We start from the raw sequence: 23,320 nt of genomic DNA on the forward strand, positions 1-23,320 counted from the left end.
CAAATAGGAGCGGGAATTCAAAAGAAACGACGCTCAACACCAATGAATTTATTATCATGAGAAACAAGAAACTGTTATTTATATTAAACAAGCTGGAGTAACAATGATAGAGTTGTGCTAAACAGTACCGAAAAATTGTGTCAGAAGCTGCAAGTTAGATTTTCCCGAAGACTCTCATTATCTTGTAGTTGGGATGCACCTCAGGCCGCACATTCAGCACCAAATAGAGCAAATCGGCCAAAACCTAAACAGACAATAATTGAATTAGAAATAAAACGCGAGTCTGTGGCCGCAGCCGTAAATAAAATCACGCAATTTACAAACACTCCCAAAATAGAAGCGCTACCTTTTCTTTGTTGGTTTTCACGTCATTTTCCACCCCAATGATGATCTGTTCGGTGTTTTTATCAATTCTGGCGGCGATGTCCTCCTTCGAGCCCAAATGTTTGGCCTCGTACTCCCTAAATTGCCTCTCTCTTTCTTTTCTGTAATTTTCAATTTCCGCCTGGGCTTCCTCTCTCGCTTGCTTAATTCTGCGCGCTTTTCCTAATAATAGGAAAATTGGGATAATGTACGACTTGCTGAGATGCGTAAATTGTCAAAATATTTATAAAACTAACGTGTCAAAATGTGCATTAACTTGCAGAAATAACACGGAGTAGCTCTAAATATAAACCGCAACTTTTATAAATAAAATACTTACGTTTCCTGGCTTCGGCGACTTTTTCAGCTGCCCTTTTTTCAGCAGTCAGCAACTGCTGAATGCCTTGAGTTTGACTTGCCATTGCAAAATGGAGCAAGACACTTAGATGTTGTGGTATTAATGAAATTATGCCTCAATTGTATTAAATTGCTTAAGTGTGTAGAGGGGCAACAGAAATTATTTAAAAATAGAAATACCGAATTTTCGGTACGTCGTTACATAAGCAGCGACTATCACTACAGGAAAGGCAATCAATTTCAACTACAAGTGTGACCAGTAAGGTGGGTATTAAATCTATTGTTGTGATACAGAGGAAATACAAATTGGCTCTTTTGTCGCCTCTACTCCTAATTAATATTGTGCACACTGAAAAAGCCATTTGTACCAGTGATGTCAGCCACAATAATTGGAACAGCAATCATCTTAATTTTGATGGCCTTTGCAATTAAAACTTTATTATCACTTTGATACTTCAATTCTGTTTTTAACAATTTACAAAAATTATAGACTGAATCACTTCAGAAAACATTTTTTTTGTAAATTTGAAATTTTGATACTAGTGGCGAGGTAAGGAAATAAAAAAACTGTTTGAACAAGTTGTTTATACGATATTTTTTCTATTTCGCGCTTTTATTAGGGAATTTCGTGTACGCAAAATGTAGTACTTGCCACCAATATTAAAAACAAAACATACTAGGCAAGTAACGTCCGTAAATATACCACTACGTTAACTAAAAACGTTAAGCAGGAAGTGGATAATGAAAAAAGAGACAAGTACGATTTATAACTTCTTTATTTAATCCGCTTTTAGTACTTACAAATAAAAATTGTACCTATCATGACTACAGCCCCTGAAAACAAAACTTTAAATTTACAAGTAACTTTCATTAGCTGCATACTTACATAACTAGTTTACTTCTTGAGAAGTTGGTGTCTCAAGATGAGGAAAGGAGCCCCAAATCCAGACCCAAAGAATGCAATGAAGAGGGCTGTCAACTTATACCTATTGCTGATGTCAAAGGGCAAATTCTGCACACAACACCGCAAAAATTAACAAACATTCTAAACAGAATTGTAAAAAACGTTATCAATCCCAACCCCAAAAATTGACAGTTATGTAATCTCAAGCGTGTTTTATTACCTCTCCGGGAACACCTCCATGTCCATGATTTCTGACGAAATTGCTAATTGCTTTTCTTGCAAACAACGAGCTGCGGTGCAACATGTTGCTTTTTGAGGAGAAAATACAAAATTTCACGAAAAATTTCTACGAAGTTGACCAAATGACAGATGTTAGCGGGGGCGCATGTGCTGCCAGGATCGCCAATATGCGGAACTTGAATACTCTAAAATTATATCCAACAAAATCTTTCTCCAAAATTGCTTAGAGGATTTAAAAACAATTAGAAAGTGACCGACTATTAAAGGAATGCCAGACAAGTTAAAATTTAAAGCAATTTTTAGTGCAAATTTTGATTCTAAATGTTCACAAAGGCCGCCACACTTAACAGTAATCAAAATAAAAGTCACTAAATATTGTTTGTGGTCTGTTTCAATTTTTTATTTATTCATTAAGGTCAAAGATTATTATTATAATCTAAATCAGTGATAACGCAATAATCACCATAAGTAATAACTCCTCAATTTTTTAATAGTGTTGTGTGACCCCCATTGGTGACAAAATGTTCTCCAAGTTAAAATTCATTCCCAACAGAAGTTTAATAAAACTGTTCCATACGGACACTAGCAATGTAATCAAAACGAAAATAGACTACAATTCGCAACAATTTATCGTAAGTATCTCTCACAAAAATGGATTGCACAACCTGTATTTCGAAATGGCGCTAATTTCGAACTTGGTGACATCAAAATTGCAACATCAAGGAAAAGGAATTTTTTGACGAAGCTTAGCACATAAATTAGACAATTTGCAGGTAATAAATGATTAAAATTTGAACAATTTTGATCAAGTGATATGAAAGCTTTTATCATTTAATTTCTGTTACCTACAAGTATTATTCCAATTTTTTGCATTTCTGACTAATATCAGTCTTTTTTGTAACTTTCTAAACAATGTTTAAGCAAAATTGGTTTTTACGATGTGCCCTATTGTCACCGGATATGTTTCTCGACAACGTACCTCTGGTTGGTGCCCCGGTTTTTGAACACTGTATTTTAAATTTTTTTATGTATCAAATATTATACAAGGGCGTGTCCCAGTGATGTGAAAAATTCCATTATTGACCTTTAAATGTTAGAAAATTAATCTTTTTTTTACGAAAGCCGTACATACACCTCCATGACTCACTTAAAATTAATTTCAAGTATACACGGTGTTTATAAAATTAGCTACAATACAACACAAATTTATGTTTTTTTATAGAACAATGTATAATTTTTTGTATTTTTGGATGTAGCTTTAAACACCGATGTTTTTAAGCTAAATTGTTATTGGTCGGGTTTGCTTTGTTTTTTTAAATAACTAGATTTTTTGACAAAAACACGCCTTTTTAAAAAAATAATTACATAAAAACTAAGAATCTTAGGAAAGTAGTAGAACTTTCACCTTTTTAAAGGAGAAAGTTCAAACTTTAAGGATGTAATATTTTTATTAGCTTACTGCATTCAAGAAGATAAAAAATGAAGTGGTTTGTTGCAAGTTGAATAACTTAAAAATTTTAAATGGGACACTTTTTTTATTTTTGCTGTAAAAGACCTCTAAATTGCCTCTCTAAAAACATTAACAGTTAACAGTGTCTTTTGCTAATTACTCAAAAGATATTTAACATTAAACATTAAAAAAACATATTAACTATTGTTTCAGCAGTCAAAAAATGACATTTTCTGTTAATAATAACTTTAATGTCACCCTTTTTATTATTATTAAAATTTTAATTAATGGTGAATTTTTAAATTCCCATATAACCAACCATATTCCCATATAAACCAACAAATGGTCTGTGGTGGAGTAGCTATGGGTATGATATTGTTTACTATGGTATACCCTTTCCAGTCAATAATTAAGTGAAAAACAAATTACTAACACTCCGCGATTAAAGTTGTACCGGACCAAATTTTAGTTTTTCCTTTAAAATGTCTAATTTTTCGTTTTAATGAGTCACAGTGTTTAGGATTAAGCTCATATTAAACTAAACAGAATGGACCAATACATGTTGAGATTAAAATAATCAGTATTACAAGCTACGTTACAATTTAGGGTGTTCAATTGGAAAAAAAACATAACTTTAGTGTTTTTTTGATATTGGGACACCTATATATACCGCAATATTTTAGAAACATGCAGCAAGAACGCAGCTATAATCTAAAAAAAGGAAGTCAGTATCTTTTATAAAAAACAAGTTATAAAGCTTTTTCGAATCATTGGGATAGCCTGTATGTATTATCATTTATTACGAAATCATCCTATTTTAAAAATCGATTTTCATCGGATTAACAATGGTCAAGATACGCCTAGTTCTAGAATATTATCTACCTGAAACGCCTACTGCAATAAAATTAATATGTTTGGTAACAATTTATAGAATTTTGTTAGGGAATGTCGCTCGTCATTGCAGTTATGTTTTTGTTTCATTTATTGATTAATTAAGTTTTTCTATTTACTTTTATAATTGGTAAAAACAGTAATAAACCATTATTATATTATTATTATAAGTTATTATTCAAACGACTAGCAATTTCTTTAAATGAAAAACCCGCTATTTGTAGCCCAAAAATCATGTCTCTTTCAAAACTGCTTAATTGTTGGTAATTATGGCTGTGTTGCACTCTAAACATAACTGCGTTTTTATAAAACTTAAAAATAAACGAATTAAAAAAAACTGAAAAAGTCAGAAAAGTACAAATTGGAAAAACAACTTTACTTGCCGGTAAAAAAATAGTACCGAAAATTCACTTACCATTTGATTAAATCGTTTAACCATTTATTATTACCCGCTAATAGTCTAACATATGGGGTGTTCAGTACTATAACGAAATAAGTCCATTTTGACGATTTCGAGTTACGAAGGTCCGAACTTTGCTGGAATGCTGGAATGCACATCTGTTTTATGTTAAAGTTGCATGGTTTTTAGATAATAACTAAAAGACAATGTAAACTATACTACAGTAACATAGTTACAACATTGTAAAAATTTTTGTTTGAAAAATAAATAAACAAAAGTTAGTATAAAACGCGAATTGGAGGAATGAAGTACAGAATTTATTTCTTTAATTTTATTAGGATTAAGACGTGGACGGCAGTTTTTTTTCAAATTAGAAGCTCTTTTTTTTCTAAAATATTACTTCTTCATAACTTAGATAGTCCGAAAATTTATGATACAAAAATTGTGTTTTCTCTAAGCTCTAAATTTGAAAACAGATTATTTTTAATGTAAATAAACAAAATAAATATCTTACTAAAGTCGGCGTTTTAGCGAACGAGACACTAAGGATAGCAGCTTTTTTTTGTACTTCCTCCATCAGGAAGTGGTCATAAATTAATGAAATTTTTACAATGGTCTCTGAGAGTGACGTAAATATTATATAATTTTTTAGTTGTTGTTTTTAAATGGAAACACAGAACCACTATTTTAACATTTTTGTTTAATAAAAACCACCCCTTTAAAAATATTGTCACCAACTTCCTGTTGATGACAATATTGTGTTCAAATTTATGGAAAATACGTAAAATGAAATGTCAGATGTAAATTTATAATGTTTTGTATTACTTTACATTTAAATTAATTTGTAGACTTGTAGAGAAAAAACGATTAATGAACTTATCTCATCATTGCAATGAACAAATGTTCACAAATTTTCGATGTTATAACAAAATTGTTTAATAACATCTAAATAAACCAGTTTATAGCAAATCCAATTATTGCATTTGGAAGAGAGTATTTTATTACATACGTTGCAATATTTTTCTTAAAATGTCTAGAATTGAACTTATTTCGTTATTGTACAGCCCATATTTACGTCACCGGGTATATTTTCAGAATAACGAAACTCAAATGAAACAACTAGTAACTACTTTGCAAAAGCGCACCGAAGACATAATAAAAGGAGGTGGCGAAAAAGCCGTCAAGAAGCACACATCAAAGGGAAAATTGCTAGCAAGGGACCGAATCAACAAACTTCTAGATAAAAGCTCAGCTTTCCTTGAATTTTCGTCACTAGCGGCGTACGATATGTACGGGGGTAATATTAACGCAGCTGGGATTGTCACAGGAATTGGGAAAATTCACGGCCGGGAATGCGTGATTGTTGCCAATGATGCCACCATCAAAGGGGGCACCTACTACCCCATGACGGTCAAAAAACACCTCAGGGCGCAAGAAATCGCCCAAGAAAACAAACTCCCTTGCATTTATCTTGTGGACAGTGGTGGTGCCAACCTGCCGCACCAATCGGACGCATTTCCCGACAAAAACCACTTTGGCCGAATTTTTTTCAATCAAGCGAATATGTCAGCTGCTGGAATCGCCCAAATAGCCGTTGTTTTGGGGTCTTGTACCGCTGGAGGGGCCTATGTGCCTGCAATGGCCGACGAATCTGTGATAGTGAAGCAGCAAGGAACGATTTTCCTGGCGGGGCCCCCACTTGTTAAAGCCGCCACTGGAGAGGAAGTCTCAGACGAGGATTTAGGAGGAGCTGAACTGCACTGTTCCACGTCCGGAGTGACCGATCATTTTGCCTTAAATGACGATCACGCCCTACATTTGGCTCGGGAAATCGTCAAAAATTTAGAAAAACCCAAAGCAGAGACGTTCGACCAAGAGTTTGAACCTCCCTTGTACTCTAGTGATGATTTGTACGGGATTATTGACCAAGACTTGCAAAAGTCGTTCGATGTTAGGGAGATTATAGCCCGGATTTTTGACGGGTCAAGGTTCGACGAGTTCAAGAAAAAATACGGGGAAACTCTAGTTTGTGGTTTTTCAAAATTGTATGGAAAAACAGTCGGGGTCATTGGCAATAACGGGGTTCTCTTTTCTGAGAGCGCGATGAAAGGGGCCCATTTTGTGCAACTTTGCACTCAGAGGAATACTCCTATTGTATTTTTGCAAAATATTACTGGTTTTATGGTGGGAAGACAGGCGGAAATGGGGGGCATAGCCAAACACGGGGCCAAGTTGGTTACGGCAGTGGCGTGCTCTAAGGTGCCCAAATTCACTTTGATTGTCGGGGGCTCCTACGGGGCTGGGAATTATGGTAAACAATTTGAAAAAGACTGCGGAGAACTATATACTAGGGAGCAAAACCACACTTGATTTTCGTACCCAAAAATTAAATTGCTTGAAAAAAAAACAAGAAGTCCAGAAATGTTGAGTACCAACTTCTTAAAAACCGAGAAAACCTATCGACAAACATAAAACAATATTACAAATTTAAAATTCCACATTTTTCGTTACGAATACAGTTACACAGACGGAACCAAAAAAATTTTCAAAAAAATCCTTGGTTGATTTAATTTTAACACCATAATGACATTTTTCTACATTGGTTTCACAAATTGTTCACCGTGAAACTAAAAGTAGTTTCACAAAGAGAACTTTTGTGTAATTTCTTTTAGTAAATTTTTATGAGTTGTTGTGGCAGTGCTGGATTGGGTGTCATCAGTCATCACTGTAATTTAGTGGGTGATCTGTCAACAGCGTCAAGTCGCTTATTGATAAAGCCCGAATAATTAACATAAATAAGAGGAAATAGTTTGAACAGATTTTCATAAGTGTTAACTAAACAAAAACAAACAACAAAAATAGAAAAAACACTATATTACACTCGTTTTAGAAGACTTAATTGTGGCACTTATACTTAACCATTCGTGCTACAGTAGAAGCTCTTATAAAACTCGTATAATATACTATTATGACATAATTTTTTTCAGTAATGATGTCTTTTTACTTTTTTTAATGGCAATCACACTTTTGTTTACTATTTCCGATAGTAACCTCTTTTATCTTTCTGGTAAGTATACAAAAAATTTGAAAAAAGTAAGTAAAAAATCAAAAAAGAAGAAAAAAATCAATAAATTTAAAAACGTATTGACAATTTTATACAAAGAGCTTCCTCATTCGGTTCTTGCTTTATTTTATTTTATAAAATATGGTTGTCTTTTGTGTTTAGGTTTCATATTATTAAGTACTCATGCTAATTAAGTATTGAAAAAATATATAAAAAAAAAACAATTGCCACGTATAATAAAATAAGGCAAGAACAAAAAAATCCTTTTGTGTGTAATTGTCAATAAACATTTTACTTTATTTCTTCTTTTGTTTATAATTTCATATTCTTTTTTTTAACAAGAAAGATGTGTGGAAGATATGTAGCTAATATTAAAACAGTGGACAAATATGTCTGTTGTCATTAAAAAAAAGTCATTACTCAAAAACAAAAATGACATCATAAATGTCACTATCGTGTCAGCAATTAAAAAATTAAATCAACCCGTTCGAGCATTTTTTTGAAAAAGCACCAACAACGAAGATATGTATTGTACAAACTTGAATACGTTGAAAATGGTGTTATTTCCAACGTATTCAAGTTTATAAAAGTTTCAAGGACGAATTGTGTGCTTTTCTTTTAATTCAGTCAAAAAAATAATAAAAAATTAAATTCGATAATTAAATTTCTTAGAAAAAATTCGTGAGACGTTCAAGTTCAAGCCTTTTAAGAAACAGATTCGTTGTCACTGCCGGGAGAAAATTTTAAAACAATTATTTAAATCTAAACGATTGAAGATAGAAATATGATTTTAGTGGATTTTTTTGAAGGAAATTTAATTCTTTATAATTCTGTCTATTAAACATTTTACCTCTTTATCCATATTTGTACTGATTGATAAAATATAGGGCGCTCATTTCTCGTTAAACAAATTTCTAGAAATTTTACACACTTGCTTACTCGACGTAAAAATACAAAAAAGAAACTTTTAATCAGTAAATCAAATTTTAAGGGACCGTCCCTTAACTCTGAAATTAGTTGTACAAATTCTTTAAATTTACTCGAAACTACTGCATGGAATTACATGTTTTTTTTTTTAATTTAATAATTCCAAAGAAGTATTTGGAATTTATAATATTATCTTTGGAATTCATGAAATTACTGGAATTCTTTTTGGTCCGAGAATTACAATTAAGAATTACACGAATTATTTTGAAAATAGAATTCACTGTTCAATTTTTGAAATTCAATCAGAAATGCTTGAAAAAATTATCTTTGGATTTATAGAACTACCGAAAATTTGTGAATTTCATGGTTGAGCTATAAATAAGTGGCTTCAAAAAGGTCGGCTAATAATAATATGATTTATTCCGAAAAAATCCATTAGGCAAAGAATACCCCAAAAAGTTCAAGAGAATATTTATAGCTACAAGTAGATTTACTCAAGATTAAGATTAAAACATGTTAATATTAAATTCGTTGTACACTAAAACACAATTCAGACACTTACATAATAAAAGACGAGAATAAAATAAGTTTAATTTTTTGACAGTTTTATCTAGTTTAGAATACTAGTAAATAATTTATTTTGTTGGTAAAGTTATGCCTCTTGGTTTGCGTTTAAAAAATCGATTACTTGGTAAACTAAATCAAAATTTTAGATTGTGATAAATCATAACAGTGTTTAAGGCTTAGTGAAGATATGTAGTTATTTAACTATAAACAGTTAATTAAGAATCGTAGTACAAAAAAATTTCTGCGATCTCATTCATTATCAAAATAAAAACTGTGTGAATGTGTCTTATCAAAGACACATTAGTAAGGCCAATAACATCTTGACAATTTTAAGTAACTGTATCGTTTTCGTTAATTTTTACATGTCCTTAAGAATTCAATACTAATCTCTCTGAAATTTTTTGTTTGCTTTGTGCTGACCGCATTTTAAGTAGTCATTTTTTATTTCATTACTCTTAAAATTTTGATGGAACAACTGCTACATCTGGCGACGCTAACGGAAATAAGACTGGACATTTTATGTGTCCTCTTGGTGCCTCCTAGTATTTAATTCTTCGTGGACTACATTAAATTGCAAAATTTTTCAATTTGAATTTATTTTTTAGGCATGTGTGGGCGCTCCTATTCGCCCCGCTTTTTGTACATGTGGCCAAACGCGCGCATCTCGGTAATGGGGGGCCGTCAAGCGGCTGGAGTTCTATCTCAAGTGCAAAGTAAAGGCAAAAACTGGACGCAAAAGGAGAAGGACGATTTTGAGGCCCCCATTATCGAGCAGTTCGAACGGGAAGGATCGCCGTATTTTAGCAGCGCTAGGCTATGGGACGACGGAGTAATTGACCCCAAAGACACAAGGAAGGTGCTAGGTTTAAGCCTGGCAGCGGCGCTAAACGCCCAACCAGAAAAAACCGAATTTGGAATTTTCCGCATGTAGACATTTAATTAAATCACATTTTAACAGTGTCTCGTTTTTCAATATACCTCAATTGTTTCTTCTTCATTTTCTTAATCTTACTCGTGTTTGTTATGACTTGGACTATTTCGGACTTTTTGCGGTTTTCTTCTTGGCGTTTCAGGTTTTCTCGCCGGCGTTGCTTCTTCTGTTCTTTCTCTTCGTCTTTTGCAGCTTTGATCGCGCGACTTGCGTCTTTTATCCTTTTAAGTTCTTGTCTCAAGACTTGTTTCTTTTCAAATGAACTGCGGATTCCTCTAGTTTTGATTATAGATGAAAATTTCTTTTTCTCGTTCTTCCAAAAACGCCCCGACTTGGGTTTGCCTCGAATTACGTCAGGCTCTTTTGACCTTTAGGACTACATGTAGTAAAGTGCAAACCAAAATATTTTCAAACTTACTTCTTTTTTGTAGATTCACTAGTTTTTTGTACCCTACTTGCTTTAGTATTAATTTTTGTCATTTTTCACACGTGTTTAAACGTCAACAAATTCAGATTATTTTTGAGGTTAAAACATTGTAAATAATCATGGATGCCAACAAAATCAACTTAACTTTCTTTTTCTAACACATTAGCGCGACGCTTATGACAAGTTGCTCAAGTTTGTGACACTGGTAGGATTATTTTTATCAATTTTATCACAATTTTTATTTATTAATCTTGGTGATGGGTCTGTTTTAAAACTAACACCTGCTCAGTCTTTAATAATTAAATTAATTACAGTTTGTAATGTTTTTCTTTATTTATTAAAAAAATCTAAATTGTTATTGACCGTCTTCGGTATCTTGGTTGACCTTTGCTTGTTATTCAGAGAGCCACAAGATTGATAAACTTTGGCTAATTAGGATAATTGATGAAAAAACGCAATATTTAAAAAAATGAGTTTCATTGTTTCCCGTCTTGCGGCTGTGCGTTCTGCAAGAAACGCTCTGGATTCGGACTTTCACTCATTCCACCACAATCTCCGCACGATATCCTTGAACGCTGACCAGTTAGCGCCCAACAAAGATAAAAGAAAAATGGTAAGAATGCACTCTCATTAAATTCCAATAAGAAAATAAACACAAATATTCACAAGGCTGGGAAATTAACCGAAGAACAGCGCAAAAGCGACCTGGAACCACTGTTAAAAAATGGCTGGACTGTGGTTAACAACAGGGATGCAATTTACAAGGAATATCTCTTCAAGAATTTTAACGAGGTATGGTCGAGTTGGTTCCACACTAATTGGTACTCTAACTAGCGCACTCTTGTGGCGATATTTTGGTAACTTTAAGGTTATGTTTGTAGGCTTTTGGATTCATGACTCGTGTCGCCCTCTTGGCTGAAAAAATGGACCACCACCCGGAATGGTTCAATGTTTACAATAAAGTACAAGTCACGTTATCTTCCCATGATGTCAACGGATTAAGCAATCGTGACGTCAAGCTGGCCAATTTCATGGAACAAGCCTCCAAATTATTTAAACAGTAAGATTATCGAAGCGAACTTTGAGCCATGAATAAGAGACCAAATAGCGGAATTTTGATAAGTGTGGATTCTTTTATTGATATGTTTTTGTTGTCGTAATCACAATAATAATTAATAAATGTCTGAGCAGAATTTTGTTACAGTTAATAAAAAAATATACATCTTAATTAATAGTATAGCCACAGGTACAATTAATTACATTGTTGCTTGTATATGCATTCGTCACTAGTCGACGAGACCGCCAGATTGTCTGGCAAATTTTCAAATTTAACCTTTTTGTATCGATTGAACAGTAGTTCTCTCAGTTCCAAACTATGGGCGTAATCCCGAGTTTCACACACAACTTTTACCTGAAACACAAGGTGTCACACTTTCTTCAAATTTGCTTAAGAATTACCTCAACACTGAAAACATCAGAGGTGACCCAAGCCCTTTCATGTATGACGTCTTTGATGGAAACCCCAATGGAACCGATCAGTTTACATAATTCGGAAATACCTCCAGGTCTATCGCTTACAGTAACTTTACATTTGACAAGTCGGCCATCGGCTGCCAGGCCACGTTCTAAACACCGCCCCAAAATTGTGGTGTCGATGTTGCCCCCGCTCAAAATTAACACAACTCTGAAAATTTAATTTAAAATTAAGAAAAATCCTTTAAAAAGTAATAGCGATTTACATTGCATACCGAGGAAGGAAAGATACGGATCCTCTCCCGAAGATATGAATTAATGCCCACCACGAAGCGGCAGTAATCATCTAAGGGAGGAAGAGGTTTTCCTCTTATACATTTGATTTTTTCATCAGAAAATATTGTTTTTCATCTTCTTAATATTAGTTTAATATTTTCCACGTACGTATTTGAAGTGAAGAAAATAATATTTTCTGATGACCACTAAATATACCGATTTATTAGTGTGTACTGATAGGTGGGTGTAGTATTTTCACCAATTTTGAATTTGTCACTTTTTGTGATTCTGTGAAATTCAAATTCAAAACGTGTAGTGTTAATGATTTGCAATTTTCTTTACCTCCGTTGTTTTTAATAAAATTGTGTATTTGTAATTATTTATAATACAGATTAATCGAATTACAGAGACAGGATAAGTAAAACAAAATGTTTCAATCGTCTAGTTTTTTACTCTATTGAACATCATGTTTTAAAAAATAAAAAATAAATAATAGTACCTTTTGTTCAGTCTCAACATAACTCTGTTTTAACGATTCTGATGATGTTCCATAAAGGAACAAAATTAGTCGATTCAAACATTTTGTTTTATTTATTCGGTTCCTGTAATACAGCCATTCTATTTTAACGGGCGGGACACTGCACAAATTTTTATGAACAGTAGTATCAGTAGAAGTGATTTTTTTTCTTTATACGAACTTAGTACCAGTCAAACTGTTTGCAACCTACAACTGGAGCCACATTTGTAAAATTTGAAATACGAGCGGGCAAAAGAAATACAAATTGATGACGGACAGGACACCAAAAAGGCCTCACATTTTTATCGTTGAACAATCGTTTTTAAAATTTTGTTAATTTAAAAGGCACTAAGTGCAACAATTATTTATGAAATAAAAGGTGAAACTTTTGAAACTACGAAACCGAAGAACAAGGCAATGTGTAACGACTTCTGAGTAATTTACATTTCGTTTACACGACACGGACGTGTATATTTTTAAAAAAATATTTAGGCAGGTTTTAATTATTAAGGACTTTAACAGTATCCAAATTAGACAGTGGAAACTAAAAATTCTTGGTCTTGTTTAACAACATAAGAAATAAGAACAACATTTATATGTCTGCAATAACAGACGGGACAGCAAAATCTACGAAGATAAAAAAGTAATATTATCAATTTTCTTGCAGATTTCTATTTTCTAAACTTCCAGAAACTAGTAAAACACTTCAAAATTTATTTAGCAGTTGTAGTACATCAGCTGTCAACAGTATTTTATGATATCGTAAATGTAAAAAAAAGTAAATGATTATCCTCTCCCATTTTAAATCCTCAACAAAAAAAACTTTTGTTGCAAAATACATTAAACATAAGACAAACCGTGTATTATGAAAGAAACTTTACATAATAATTTTTTGTTAGTAACATTTTAAGCCTTCTTTTTAATATTTGAATCCTAGATTATAAACACTATTTTAAAACACGTTTCCCATAGCAACGTGTTTTCACTATTTTAAAATACGCTTCCCATAGCAACGTGTTTTAAATTAAAATGTTCCAATGAAAAAAAATTGTATTACACTAATGCGAAAACGCTTAATGTTCTTGGGTGTCTAGGTATGCAACTCGCATACGCTCGTTGAATAACGACAGCCCTCGAACTTTAAGCTTGTGATTTCGCTTTCGTATTATTAACAACTATGTTTTGAAAATTTCGGTGTCAGGTTGCATTATTCCTGGAATGGCTGAATAATTGAATTAATCATCTACATCATAGTAAGGAAAGAGTAACAACTTTTCTGTAATTCTGTAAGTGAATTTGTTTCTGGTTTTATAAAGGTAAGTATAATATTCTTATAGTTAATTATTAATTCGGCTTAAATCGAAACAATTTGGTTTTGCAAAACAACAAACAAAACAGTTTAATGAAAAAACTGAAATTTGGTTCGGTACTACTTTTCGCGCCAATATTTACACAAAATACACTATACACTTTATAAACTCAAACGATTCCGTTAATACTAGGTCAGCTACAAAATGGAAAAACAAGAACCAAATATTGATAAGAAAGTCCCCACCTTTTCCCCTTGAATTCATCCAGCTGTCCCGCCAAAATCGCAGCCAACCCAACAGCCCCAGCACCCTCCACGACACACTTTTCCAACTCGACCATCCTCAAGATCGCCACTGCGATCCACTCTTCTTTCACTACGACCATCTTATCGACTAGAGATTTTGCCGTCTCCCATGCGTTGTACCCAACCATTGGTACCGCCAACCCATCGGCGAGTGTCCCCTCAATAGCCGTAGACACCGGCTTTTCCGCATCCATGGCTTTGGAAAAACTTGCACACCTTTCGGATTCAACTCCCTAAAACCAATCCTAAGCCCAAATTTCATACAAGTGTGACACAAATACGATAATCTTAATTTTGGGGTTCAGTGTCTTAACGGCGACCGCCACCCCCGCCAAGAGCCCGCCCCCACCCGTGGGCACCACAATAGCGTCGATGTCTTCCACTTGCTCCAAAATTTCCAAAGCTATGGTGCCTTGGCCTGCAATAATTTGCGGATGGTCGTAACTACAAAACAATAAAAATGATAAACATAACAACTAACAATTTCTGGTTGTGGTGGTGGTACCCGTTGATATAAGTGTAACCTTTCTCCTTCGCCATCTTAATGGCGATTTTCTTGGCTTCGGCCATATCTTTGCCCTCCATGATAACATTAGCGTTGAATTCCTTACACTTCTGGATTTTCATTATGGGGGCTATTATGGGCATGACCACCGTGACGGGGATTCCCAGGAGGTAGCCGTGGTAACAAACCGCTTGGGCATGGTTTCCGAGCGAAGCCGCAATGACTCCGTTTTGTCTGCGCTCCGGTGACAACATCAACATGGCATACCGCGCCCCCCGTTCCTTAAAACTAAATTTACGTCGCAATTAACAATCCCCTATATTATTTTTATTACCTTCCCGTATTTTGTAAAAAGTCTTTTTTCAAATAAACATCCATTCCGGTTAAGTGCGACATGTGGGAGCGCTACAATTAGTTTCATTGTTACATTGTTTTTTTTTACTTATTTAGTTAAATACCGGGCATGGTGTGTTGATAATCCCCGATTTGATTTTATACGCAGCCGATGTAATTTCCTCGAAAGTGACTTTGAGGGGTGAGTCCGGGTTGCAGCTGGGGTCTTCCACTAGGGCCCCATTGTTCTTGTGGCTACAAGGGTTGGGGTTGTTGGGATCGCAGCAGAAGCCAGACTCCCGCATGTCGTCCTAAAACAATAACGTATAAACAATAATATTTTGATTGATCTCACTCACTCGGCTGCAGTTTAACTTTAATTGAACCATGATTGATTAAAAATGAACGTGTTTATTGACTGTTTTTATGTGGGTAAATAGGGCAAGTGAACTTTTCTCGCACAAATAAAGCGGATTTTTCCACATTTAGTGATGATAAAAGACTCCTGGGGTCGACTCGTTATCTCAAAACTATCCAGTCATTAATTACAGTCTATCACAGTTCTTTTTTGTGGTGATCATTAAGTGACCATCATCATTGAGGGGGATCGTGATAATGTTTTACGTATTAGGTTGATTTTTATTATTGAGTTTTCTCGTTCAAAAAATTGAAACTGTTCAAGAATAAGCGATGAAAAGTGTGTTGGTGCGTTGATGAATGCATGGAGAATGGTGAAGTGCATATAAACAAATCAGTAAATCACTTACATTGCAGTCGGACTCTTCCGATGATGTCTCAGTTGAATACAAGTAGTTTTCCATTGTTAAATTCTCGAAACCACTAGTAGAAGATGCTATAAATAAATGACAATAACAGATATCCAAGAGCTTCCAACTTAATGACCTCAAGAAATTCAGCATGAGTAGTATATCACTTTCACTGATAAGCATATGTTTGTTGTGTTTTACATGATTTTAATAAAAATAAAACGTGGCGATTGGGAAGTGATTAAATATAGAATAACATTTCTTAGAGACTCATGCTGTTGATAAACGCTTATCGACGTTCTCCAGAAGAGATCCAAAAGTCCGAATCCTGTTATGAATATGACGATACATTTATTTTTATTTGTTTTTGTATTTTTTGTTATTATTATCTCTGTTATAATGAATTTTTAATCGATCAGTTCAAATGTAAAAGTGGTGGCGCCTTAATTTGAACCGTCCACTACTCCCAACCAAACAGCTCAAAGCGACCCAGTGTAGCCACCCGTACCGAGCAATGTAATTTCAATTTTGTAAGAACCTAAAAAAGCATGGCTAAAATTTTACCCCTCCGAAGCTTGGAACAAGTAAAGAAACAGAAATTCAAAGATGAGGGCGTCGTTACAATAACTTCCCTGGAACAGGTGCGAATTTATCCTTTCTGAACGAACATAACCTCTTCATGACATTTCAGATTGAAGTCGAGGAGGCTGTTTATAAAAAACTGCACGACTTAAGTTTAAGAATCAAAGTCAATCCTAATTTACCCGAATTGTTGCAAGAGAACCACAAGTGTTATCTTTTGGATTGTTTAATTTACCTTTCGTCGGGTTACCAGGTGAGTATTTGAGTTAGGAAAAAAAATAAAGTTTGAGTTGTTTCTCAGTCGTTAGATGCGAGCCGACCATGGCTGTGCTATTGGATTTTGCACGCGTTGGCTTTAATGGGAATCAAAATCGATGAGAAACTCAAAAGTGCCATTGCAAAATTTCTAGCAAAGTAAGTTTTCTTGGGTTGATTACGGTGGTAATGGTTTTTGTAGATGCCAGAGCCCTGATGGGGGCTTTGGAGGAGGGCCTGGACATCTGGCCCATCTCGCAGCGACGTATGCGGCCGTGAATGCTTTGGTTATCTTAGGCACAGAAGAGGCTTATAATGTTATTAAGAGAGATAAGTTACAGCAATTTTTGTGGCGGATGAGGCAGCCTGATGGCTCCTTCTGTATGCATAAGGATGGCGAAATTGATATTCGTGGTGTTTATTGTGCTTTAGCCGTCGCTAGTCTTACAAATGTGTTGACGGAGGACCTAGTCAGAGGCACTTTTGAGTGGATAATTAGGTTTGATTGACTTTTGATTTTTAGGGGAAAAAATTAATTCGATTTTAGTTGTCAGACTTACGAAGGGGGCTTTTCAGGCTGTCCAGGGATGGAGGCTCACGGCGGCTATGCTTTCTGCGGCTTGTCTGCACTTATCATTTTAGGGAAGGGTCATCTCTGTGATTTGCAAGCTTTATTGGTAGGTAATATAATACATATTCAATATTAAAAATTGTAAATTATTAAAGGGTGATTCAAGGGTGGTAAAGACGTTCAACAAAGCATAAAAATTAATGCAATTTTTTTCTAAGCTGTGTATTTTTTTGTTTGTTTATTTTTTAGCATCCGTATTAATTTTTGCTGTATTGTTTCCGGTATTGTCGAATTTATTGTTGAATTTTCTAATATCTGTTTAAAAACTATAAAAACAACTGTCAATTATCATAACATGAGTTCGAAAATAAACTGAATTAGAGCAGGCTGTACCTACGGAATTTTAGCCACATGTCAATTTTTTTTCAAAAACTGATTTCTTACTTAATCTAAATTATTTCGAAGTGGTGTTTACCACCCAACAAAAAGCCTACAGTGTTGAATGTTATTTTAACATGTGAAAAAAAAGGGATGTATTCAATTGGTAAAAGAATTTAGAAATGAGGGAGAAACTTCTGAAAGATTTTTTTAAACGGGTATTTACTAACATAGAAACAGTATCTATGGACATCTCCTTAGTCTCCGCTATTGTCTTTTGCAACACGATGTTTTGAAAAGGATGTGGTTAAAGCACAGCTTCCTTGATTAGTGAAGGGAGGTACCCTTTGCACGGCTGGTCGCATTGAACAAAAAAAGTGTTTTTTGAGATCTTACTTTATTGTAGCGCCATCTATTAGTTGCTGCTGAAAAATCCACTTGGTGTCAAACGTGACAGCCGTCATATTTTTTACAAATTTAAGTTTTCAACCTCTTTTGCACAAGATTTATACAAAATTTTGCTAACAGGAAGGCAAGACAAAGCTTAGTTTAATTTTTTTCCACAAGTTTTAATCTAAATTTGAAATGCAAAGCATTTGGACACTAATTACATTTTGTACAGTTGGTTGCAAATGCGTTCCAACACTCTTTTGATCATTTTCGTGAGCATAAAAATGTTTGTTTACCATTCGGCAAAATGTTCAAGTTTGTATGATGCTTTTTACGTTCGTTTTGTGTTTCGCAGTTCGCTCTTGGCATATGCTCTTGGTCGCTCACATGGCAACATGCGCTTTTGGTTCCTCATAGTAAAAACACGTGCCAAATGTTTGTAGAATACGTTTTCTACAACTATATAGCTAAAACTAATGCGTTTTGCCTTAGAAATCTTCTGCACTGACAGCAGTGTGACAACACTTAACCTTAGAACTGTCAGAATTGTTTTACTTTATAGTGGCTCCCTCTCAGAAACAAAAATATGCCAAGGAACTAAGCAATGCGGCCAGCCGTGTGAAGGGAAAGTCCCTTCATTAATCAAGGAAGCTGTGGGTTAAAGTTATACTTCCTTTTCAAGGCTTGCTTTAATTCATGGTATTAAGGAGTATTCTTGGCATTAAATTTGTTAACACGGGATCACACGAAACAAATTGGTGACCTATTATTACCCCAAAAAATGTAAGTGCGATGTTGCTAGTTTTTCTATATCGCGTGCTCAAAAACCCTCTGGCGGGTGATGGAGTAATGCTACCATATAAAGGTAAAAATAAAAATAATAAAAAAGTTCTTTGCATTAAAGCTATCGATAAAAAACGTATATTAATTAAATGATATGTGGCAACGTTGTCTAATAATTGTGTTCGCTAAAGAATTTGATCAACAATGAAAATAAATGATTTTTGAAACGGTTTGACTACGAAATAATTCCCACCATTGCCACTTCACACAGTTCTGATTTATGAACTCAAAAAACTGCTAAAGTCTGATAGAAAATTTAAGAATGTTAGGGAACGATTGCTTAATGTGAAACATAAAACGTTAAAAAATAATGAAAACTGAAAAAGTTTAATGTAAAAACTTGTTGGTCTATGAAAAAGTTTACAAAGTAAACTACGAATGTTTTCAAGTTTTTTCCCGTAATCTACACATGCTTCTCAAGAACGTTCTAATGAGTTGGTGCGTCTTTTTCTGAGCAACAACCTGTAGTTTTAAAAGAGCAAGAAGTTTGTTGGATGTTAAATGTTTTAGAATTAGAAAAGTCCATCATTGATTTTTAAATAAATAAAAAATAATTATTTTTTTACAAAAAAAGGTAAAAACGCTTAGGCACAAAAGTCAAAAGTAGATTTGTGTCTGAAAAGTAAAACTTTTACTTCCGACATTTAATTATAAAAGTGGTCACTCCTGTGGTGTTTGCTCATAATATGTAATTATAATTAAAATAAATTGCTCATTACATAGTTATTTATTGTTTCAGAGATGGACAGCGAACAGGCAAATGAGATTAGAAGGTGGTTTCCAGGGACGTACAAATAAGCTAGTTGATGGCTGTTATTCCTTTTGGCAAGGGGCCGCTTTTCCATTAATTTATAGTTTATTGGCTGAAGGTGGCATTAATCACTTTAATACACTTTGTTAATTAATAATTGTTATTACAGATGGTTTTGAAGTGAAAAACCATTTGTTTGATGAGCGAGCTTTACAAGAATACATTTTAACGTGCTGTCAGCACCCACAAGGAGGTCTCTTAGATAAACCTGGCAAACACAGGGACATTTACCACACTTCATACACTCTAAGTGGACTGTCAGTAGCGCAGCATTTTATGAACGATATTCATATTCTAGGAGATCCAGACAATGAAGTGTGTTGCACACATCCAGTTTACAACATTAGGCCCGATCATGTGCGAAAAGCTATGATTTTTTTTAATAATCTAGGGGTCCCAAGCAATCACAACGTGAGCACGTGACGGTTATAACCTGTTACCCTTATTTTCTACATAATTATTGCCGAATACAAGTTTTTAAATACTTCAGTGATTTTTTTTGTAGTTTATCATTTATACCAAGTAAAAAATCCCCAAATGTGAGTTGAAAAAGTTGGCAGATTTGTTCTTATTTACCATGCGATTTTTTAAAATTTTGATTTAGTTATCTATAGTATCTGTCAATATATCCAAATTGTTCACCGAACAACATAAAAAAATTATGTTGGAATTTTATTTCCGCATTGGACATCGGATTAACGTAACTGTCATGGATAACTTGATCAAAATTTTAGAAAAACACATGATATTATTACTATAGATTAAATTTGAACTACAAAAAACTAGAACTCAGGAGATGAAACGAGATACAAATTCACAGGATTTTCTGAAAATACAAAGTCCGGCAGAGCCTTATACCGTCTCGTCCCCAAATCGTTTTAAATTAATTTAAATTTAACCAATTCATTAATTACTTGGAAAAAAATGCAGAAATGTTGAATCTTGCATTCCTAACAGAATTGGCCCCGTATTTTTTAAAAATGTGACAGTGCGCAAAAAATATTCGCTTAGAATTATTTTGCGATACACTTTATATTTTTGCGAACGCTGCGAATACGGTTGAGGGAATTAAATTTTCTACAAAAAAAGTCCGCGAGACCATACTTCTATCTTCAACGGTTTAGGTATAAATTAATTTAGCAATACTTGACCACCAGCAAAATGAAGCAAATCTGTCACTGAGCGTCTTTGAAGGACTTTGGGGCCTAAATAGTTGAAGATATAACTTTACGTTAGAGTTGTGATAACAAAAAATATTTTTTATTTAATTCCGCATCGAGTGATATAAAAAAATCATAAGATCTTTTTATTTTATTGATATCATAAGATGTCTCCTAATAGCAATATTATGATCTAATAATAGACTACCAGACTGGCTATGGATAAACTTAATTAATAAGTCTGTTAAGTCTTCTTCAAGACCTACATACTAATAATGTCGTCAAGAATGCACCGTTTCTATTTTTTATTGATTTTTAAAAAACATTTTTTTTTGGTTTTTATTTTTTTAACAGTAGTCCCTGAACCGATTAAAAAAATTAGGGACATGTAAGAAGCTAAAAAGGCACTAAAAAATATAGCATGCCATTAAAAAAATAGTATGAAGTCATACTTTTTTGGGACACTTTGTATAATCAAATATATTTTCCTGAAATACGTCCTCCTAGACTCCTAGAGTATAAAAACAACGTGTATAAAATATCAAAATTTCCAACTTTACTAATAACTGAGTTACAGAAAACGGGAGCTGAGCTGGGCAATTCTGTATACAGCCCGTATCAGAACTCGCTCCGCACCGGACAGGTGGGTATAGTTTAGGTAATTCTGAAGCAAAAGTTCTTTTATAAAAAGTTATCTTACAAACAAAGAATAAAAGACCTACTTTTTTGCATTTTTGCCATCTCCATCTCTATTGCTCTTACCATTAGCACCTTTCCGGTGGGTACATCCTGTGTTTTAGTGTAGGAGGATCCTGTTATTTTTATAAAAACTGAGGGATTAAAGCCTATATAAGTTTTTTTATTGGTAATTTATTTTGCTTATTTGAAAATCGCTGCTGTGTGTATAAATCCAACTTTGAAAAACGCGCATTAATAACCCAAGAAACGTGAAGAATAAATGTCACCTTTTTAATGATTTTTTTATTACAATGACCATCAATTCCATGACAACGAAAGGTATACTTATCTCACATTACATAATTTTTTTTAATATTAATACCAGTATTTATGATTTCAAAGTGAATAACTAGTCTTTAAAACACTTGCTTTATTTTGAGCACTTCGGCTACGCCGTCGCGTCGTGCTCGAAAAATCGCGCGTTTTAAAAACCCCAATATCCACTTATACTTTAATATGCTATATTACAATTTATAAAAAAAATCCACATAGTTTGGCGGAATCTTACGAAAGAATTCTAAGATAAATTATTGTGAGAACAGATATTTTTTTAAGCTTTCACCAAATACCAACAAAATCACATTTATGTCATCTCCGGCCAGTATTTTGAAAAATTTTTTTATGTTTAGGGGTTACAATTACTCATAGTACTCATAGGACACTCTCTAATCTGTGGTAATGGATTATAAGCAGAATACAAGTTTTTTGAATAATCTGGTGATATTTCGTTTAGACGATTGGTGACACTGTTCCATGACTTTCTCCCTCCACTTTAACAAGAGATAAACACATGAAGCACCGACCAATCACGAGTAGTTGTTCTTAGAAGGACCAAGTCACGAGACGATTCGGGTTTGCAGTGAGCCCCGCGTTGTAAACAATGTCGGAATAAATAATTAGAGTTTTATTATCTTATCTTAATGATAGTGAAGTGACAAGTAATTGATAATAATGATAGCGAACGGACAGATAGTGGGTGACGGCTCCTGGAACCTGCGGGTGCTAGTTACCGATTTGCAAGCGGAGCGCCAACTCCGAGTGAAGAGCGACTTGCACATCGGAGGAGTTATGCTGAGACTCGTCGAGGACTTGGGTCAGTATGTGAAGAATTCGATTCTTTTACAGTTAGTGCACCTGTTGCAAATAGTCGCTGGAATGCGGTTTTGTGGATTGCGCTGATGGTTTATTAATAAATACCCCACGTCTGTGCACTCGACGGCGCCTGAAAAAATCATCGGCCTTGGCCAATTTATTCAAATGTGCAAAATACGACGAATTTTTTCGGTCACTTATTGGGGAAATAACTTATAACCTCTAAAGGAAATGTAAAACGATCCAGTAGGCTGCTTGTTTAGGCGATCTGATTGGCGGACGCTCTGTGACGTATGAATTATTGTTTGGAGCCAGATGGTTGTTTCCATAAATGACACCAGTTTACATAATTATTTTATGGATTTTGGGCTTTCTTCACAATTTTGGACAAGTGAAATATCTCACAGTGATGCTTTTAGTTCTTTCTTGAAAAATTATTGTTAACCTTTTATGAAATCATTTTTACTGCTTATAATTTATGCCACATTGTTTT

General features: G+C 34.1%; 8 protein-coding genes and 2 long non-coding RNA genes across 12 annotated transcripts in view; 5 read left to right on the top strand and 5 right to left on the bottom strand.

Moving 5' to 3' along the window:
* Window positions 1–33: 33 nt before the first annotated feature.
* On the bottom strand, window positions 34–959 carry LOC658882 (V-type proton ATPase subunit G). Its single transcript, XM_965233.4, has 3 exons — window positions 704–959; window positions 347–546; window positions 34–244 (listed from the first exon to the last, which is right to left on the bottom strand). The coding sequence occupies exons 1-3, from the start codon at window positions 783–785 to the stop codon at window positions 155–157; spliced, it is 372 nt and encodes a 123-aa protein (XP_970326.1). The 5' UTR covers window positions 786–959; the 3' UTR covers window positions 34–154.
* A 176-nt stretch (window positions 960–1,135) lies between these two features.
* On the top strand, window positions 1,136–1,830 carry LOC135265677 (uncharacterized). Its single transcript, XR_010333454.1, has 2 exons — window positions 1,136–1,270; window positions 1,341–1,830. It is a non-coding gene; the product is annotated as an uncharacterized LOC135265677 (long non-coding RNA).
* Window positions 1,479–2,010, bottom strand: Cox7c (cytochrome c oxidase subunit VIIc). Its single transcript, NM_001163459.1, is given in 3 exon segments — window positions 1,479–1,554; window positions 1,607–1,732; window positions 1,845–2,010. Coding segments are annotated over 2 exon segments (201 nt in total). The 5' UTR covers window positions 1,929–2,010; the 3' UTR covers window positions 1,479–1,554; window positions 1,607–1,615.
* Window positions 2,011–2,200: 190 nt separating this feature from the next.
* Mccc2 (Methylcrotonoyl-CoA carboxylase 2) lies at window positions 2,201–10,123 on the top strand. Its single transcript, XM_008198085.3, has 3 exons — window positions 2,201–2,496; window positions 5,701–6,916; window positions 9,769–10,123. Exons 1-3 carry the CDS (start codon window positions 2,386–2,388, stop codon window positions 10,092–10,094), a joined length of 1,653 nt encoding a protein of 550 aa, XP_008196307.2. The 5' UTR covers window positions 2,201–2,385; the 3' UTR covers window positions 10,095–10,123.
* Window positions 10,081–10,718, bottom strand: LOC659103 (uncharacterized protein). The gene is made up of 2 exons (XM_965435.4): window positions 10,513–10,718; window positions 10,081–10,462 (listed from the first exon to the last, which is right to left on the bottom strand). The coding sequence occupies exons 1-2, from the start codon at window positions 10,572–10,574 to the stop codon at window positions 10,108–10,110; spliced, it is 417 nt and encodes a 138-aa protein (XP_970528.2). The 5' UTR covers window positions 10,575–10,718; the 3' UTR covers window positions 10,081–10,107.
* A 125-nt stretch (window positions 10,719–10,843) lies between these two features.
* On the top strand, window positions 10,844–11,714 carry Pcd (pterin-4a-carbinolamine dehydratase). The gene is made up of 3 exons (XM_965511.4): window positions 10,844–11,134; window positions 11,191–11,313; window positions 11,403–11,714. Exons 1-3 carry the CDS (start codon window positions 10,991–10,993, stop codon window positions 11,583–11,585), a joined length of 450 nt encoding a protein of 149 aa, XP_970604.1. The 5' UTR covers window positions 10,844–10,990; the 3' UTR covers window positions 11,586–11,714.
* On the bottom strand, window positions 11,635–16,255 carry Srr (Serine racemase). Of its 2 annotated transcripts, none has more exons than XM_008198086.3 (8): window positions 16,008–16,255; window positions 15,366–15,551; window positions 15,242–15,312; window positions 14,908–15,195; window positions 14,684–14,846; window positions 14,343–14,635; window positions 11,980–12,205; window positions 11,635–11,932 (listed from the first exon to the last, which is right to left on the bottom strand). In XM_008198086.3, exons 1-8 carry the CDS (start codon window positions 16,188–16,190, stop codon window positions 11,774–11,776), a joined length of 1,569 nt encoding a protein of 522 aa, XP_008196308.2. In that variant the 5' UTR covers window positions 16,191–16,255; the 3' UTR covers window positions 11,635–11,773. The 2 variants fall into 2 exon arrangements, with proteins under 2 accessions (XP_008196308.2, XP_970671.3); XM_965578.5 differs by lacking the exon at window positions 16,008–16,255 and adding an exon at window positions 15,600–15,951.
* Window positions 16,256–16,402: 147 nt separating this feature from the next.
* Window positions 16,403–20,322, top strand: Fntb (Farnesyl transferase beta subunit). The gene is made up of 7 exons (XM_965646.4): window positions 16,403–16,648; window positions 16,699–16,842; window positions 16,891–17,003; window positions 17,047–17,343; window positions 17,392–17,521; window positions 19,766–19,895; window positions 19,947–20,322. The coding sequence occupies exons 1-7, from the start codon at window positions 16,556–16,558 to the stop codon at window positions 20,258–20,260; spliced, it is 1,221 nt and encodes a 406-aa protein (XP_970739.2). The 5' UTR covers window positions 16,403–16,555; the 3' UTR covers window positions 20,261–20,322.
* A 2,208-nt stretch (window positions 20,323–22,530) lies between these two features.
* The window catches only part of LOC659396 (unc-112-related protein), a 28,292-nt gene continuing 27,502 nt past the window's right edge, over window positions 22,531–23,320 (top strand). For both annotated transcript variants that reach the window (XM_008198087.3, XM_008198088.3), the window contains exon 1: window positions 22,531–22,828. In XM_008198087.3, coding sequence (XP_008196309.1) covers window positions 22,687–22,828 — 142 coding nt within the window. In that variant the 5' untranslated portion in view covers window positions 22,531–22,686. The remainder of the gene's footprint in view (window positions 22,829–23,320) is intronic.
* On the bottom strand, window positions 22,625–23,261 carry LOC135265737 (uncharacterized). Its single transcript, XR_010333560.1, has 2 exons — window positions 22,933–23,261; window positions 22,625–22,885 (listed from the first exon to the last, which is right to left on the bottom strand). It is a non-coding gene; the product is annotated as an uncharacterized LOC135265737 (long non-coding RNA).

Source organism: Tribolium castaneum, chromosome 3, assembly GCF_031307605.1.
Source record: "Tribolium castaneum strain GA2 chromosome 3, icTriCast1.1, whole genome shotgun sequence".
NCBI classification, from domain to species: domain Eukaryota; kingdom Metazoa; phylum Arthropoda; class Insecta; order Coleoptera; family Tenebrionidae; genus Tribolium; species Tribolium castaneum.

Excerpts from the sequence above, each read along its gene's own strand:
- LOC658882 (XM_965233.4), bottom strand. The coding sequence starts at position 785 with ATGGCAAGTCAAACTCAAGGCATTCAGCAGTTGCTGACTGCTGAAAAA. Across the intron at positions 547-703 it reads AGTCGCCGAAGCCAGGAAAC|GAAAAGCGCGCAGAATTAAG; the intron begins GTAAGTATTTTA and ends TCCTATTATTAG. Across the intron at positions 245-346 it reads TGAAAACCAACAAAGAAAAG|GTTTTGGCCGATTTGCTCTA; the intron begins GTAGCGCTTCTA and ends TTGTCTGTTTAG.
- Mccc2 (XM_008198085.3), top strand. The coding sequence starts at position 2,386 with ATGTTCTCCAAGTTAAAATTCATTCCCAACAGAAGTTTAATAAAACTG. Across the intron at positions 2,497-5,700 it reads ACAATTCGCAACAATTTATC|AATAACGAAACTCAAATGAA; the intron begins GTAAGTATCTCT and ends GTATATTTTCAG. Across the intron at positions 6,917-9,768 it reads CTACGGGGCTGGGAATTATG|GCATGTGTGGGCGCTCCTAT; the intron begins GTAAACAATTTG and ends TTTATTTTTTAG.
- LOC659103 (XM_965435.4), bottom strand. The coding sequence starts at position 10,574 with ATGACAAAAATTAATACTAAAGCAAGTAGGGTACAAAAAACTAGTGAA. Across the intron at positions 10,463-10,512 it reads AGTGAATCTACAAAAAAGAA|GTCAAAAGAGCCTGACGTAA; the intron begins GTAAGTTTGAAA and ends GTAGTCCTAAAG.
- Pcd (XM_965511.4), top strand. The coding sequence starts at position 10,991 with ATGAGTTTCATTGTTTCCCGTCTTGCGGCTGTGCGTTCTGCAAGAAAC. Across the intron at positions 11,135-11,190 it reads ACAAAGATAAAAGAAAAATG|GCTGGGAAATTAACCGAAGA; the intron begins GTAAGAATGCAC and ends AATATTCACAAG. Across the intron at positions 11,314-11,402 it reads TCTTCAAGAATTTTAACGAG|GCTTTTGGATTCATGACTCG; the intron begins GTATGGTCGAGT and ends TTATGTTTGTAG.
- Srr (XM_008198086.3), bottom strand. The coding sequence starts at position 16,190 with ATGCTTATCAGTGAAAGTGATATACTACTCATGCTGAATTTCTTGAGG. Across the intron at positions 15,313-15,365 it reads TTATCAACACACCATGCCCG|CGCTCCCACATGTCGCACTT; the intron begins GTATTTAACTAA and ends AACTAATTGTAG. Across the intron at positions 12,206-14,342 it reads GATGAATTCAAGGGGAAAAG|AGTTGTGTTAATTTTGAGCG; the intron begins GTGGGGACTTTC and ends TTAAATTTTCAG.
- Fntb (XM_965646.4), top strand. The coding sequence starts at position 16,556 with ATGGCTAAAATTTTACCCCTCCGAAGCTTGGAACAAGTAAAGAAACAG. Across the intron at positions 16,649-16,698 it reads CAATAACTTCCCTGGAACAG|ATTGAAGTCGAGGAGGCTGT; the intron begins GTGCGAATTTAT and ends ATGACATTTCAG. Across the intron at positions 17,522-19,765 it reads GTGATTTGCAAGCTTTATTG|AGATGGACAGCGAACAGGCA; the intron begins GTAGGTAATATA and ends TTATTGTTTCAG.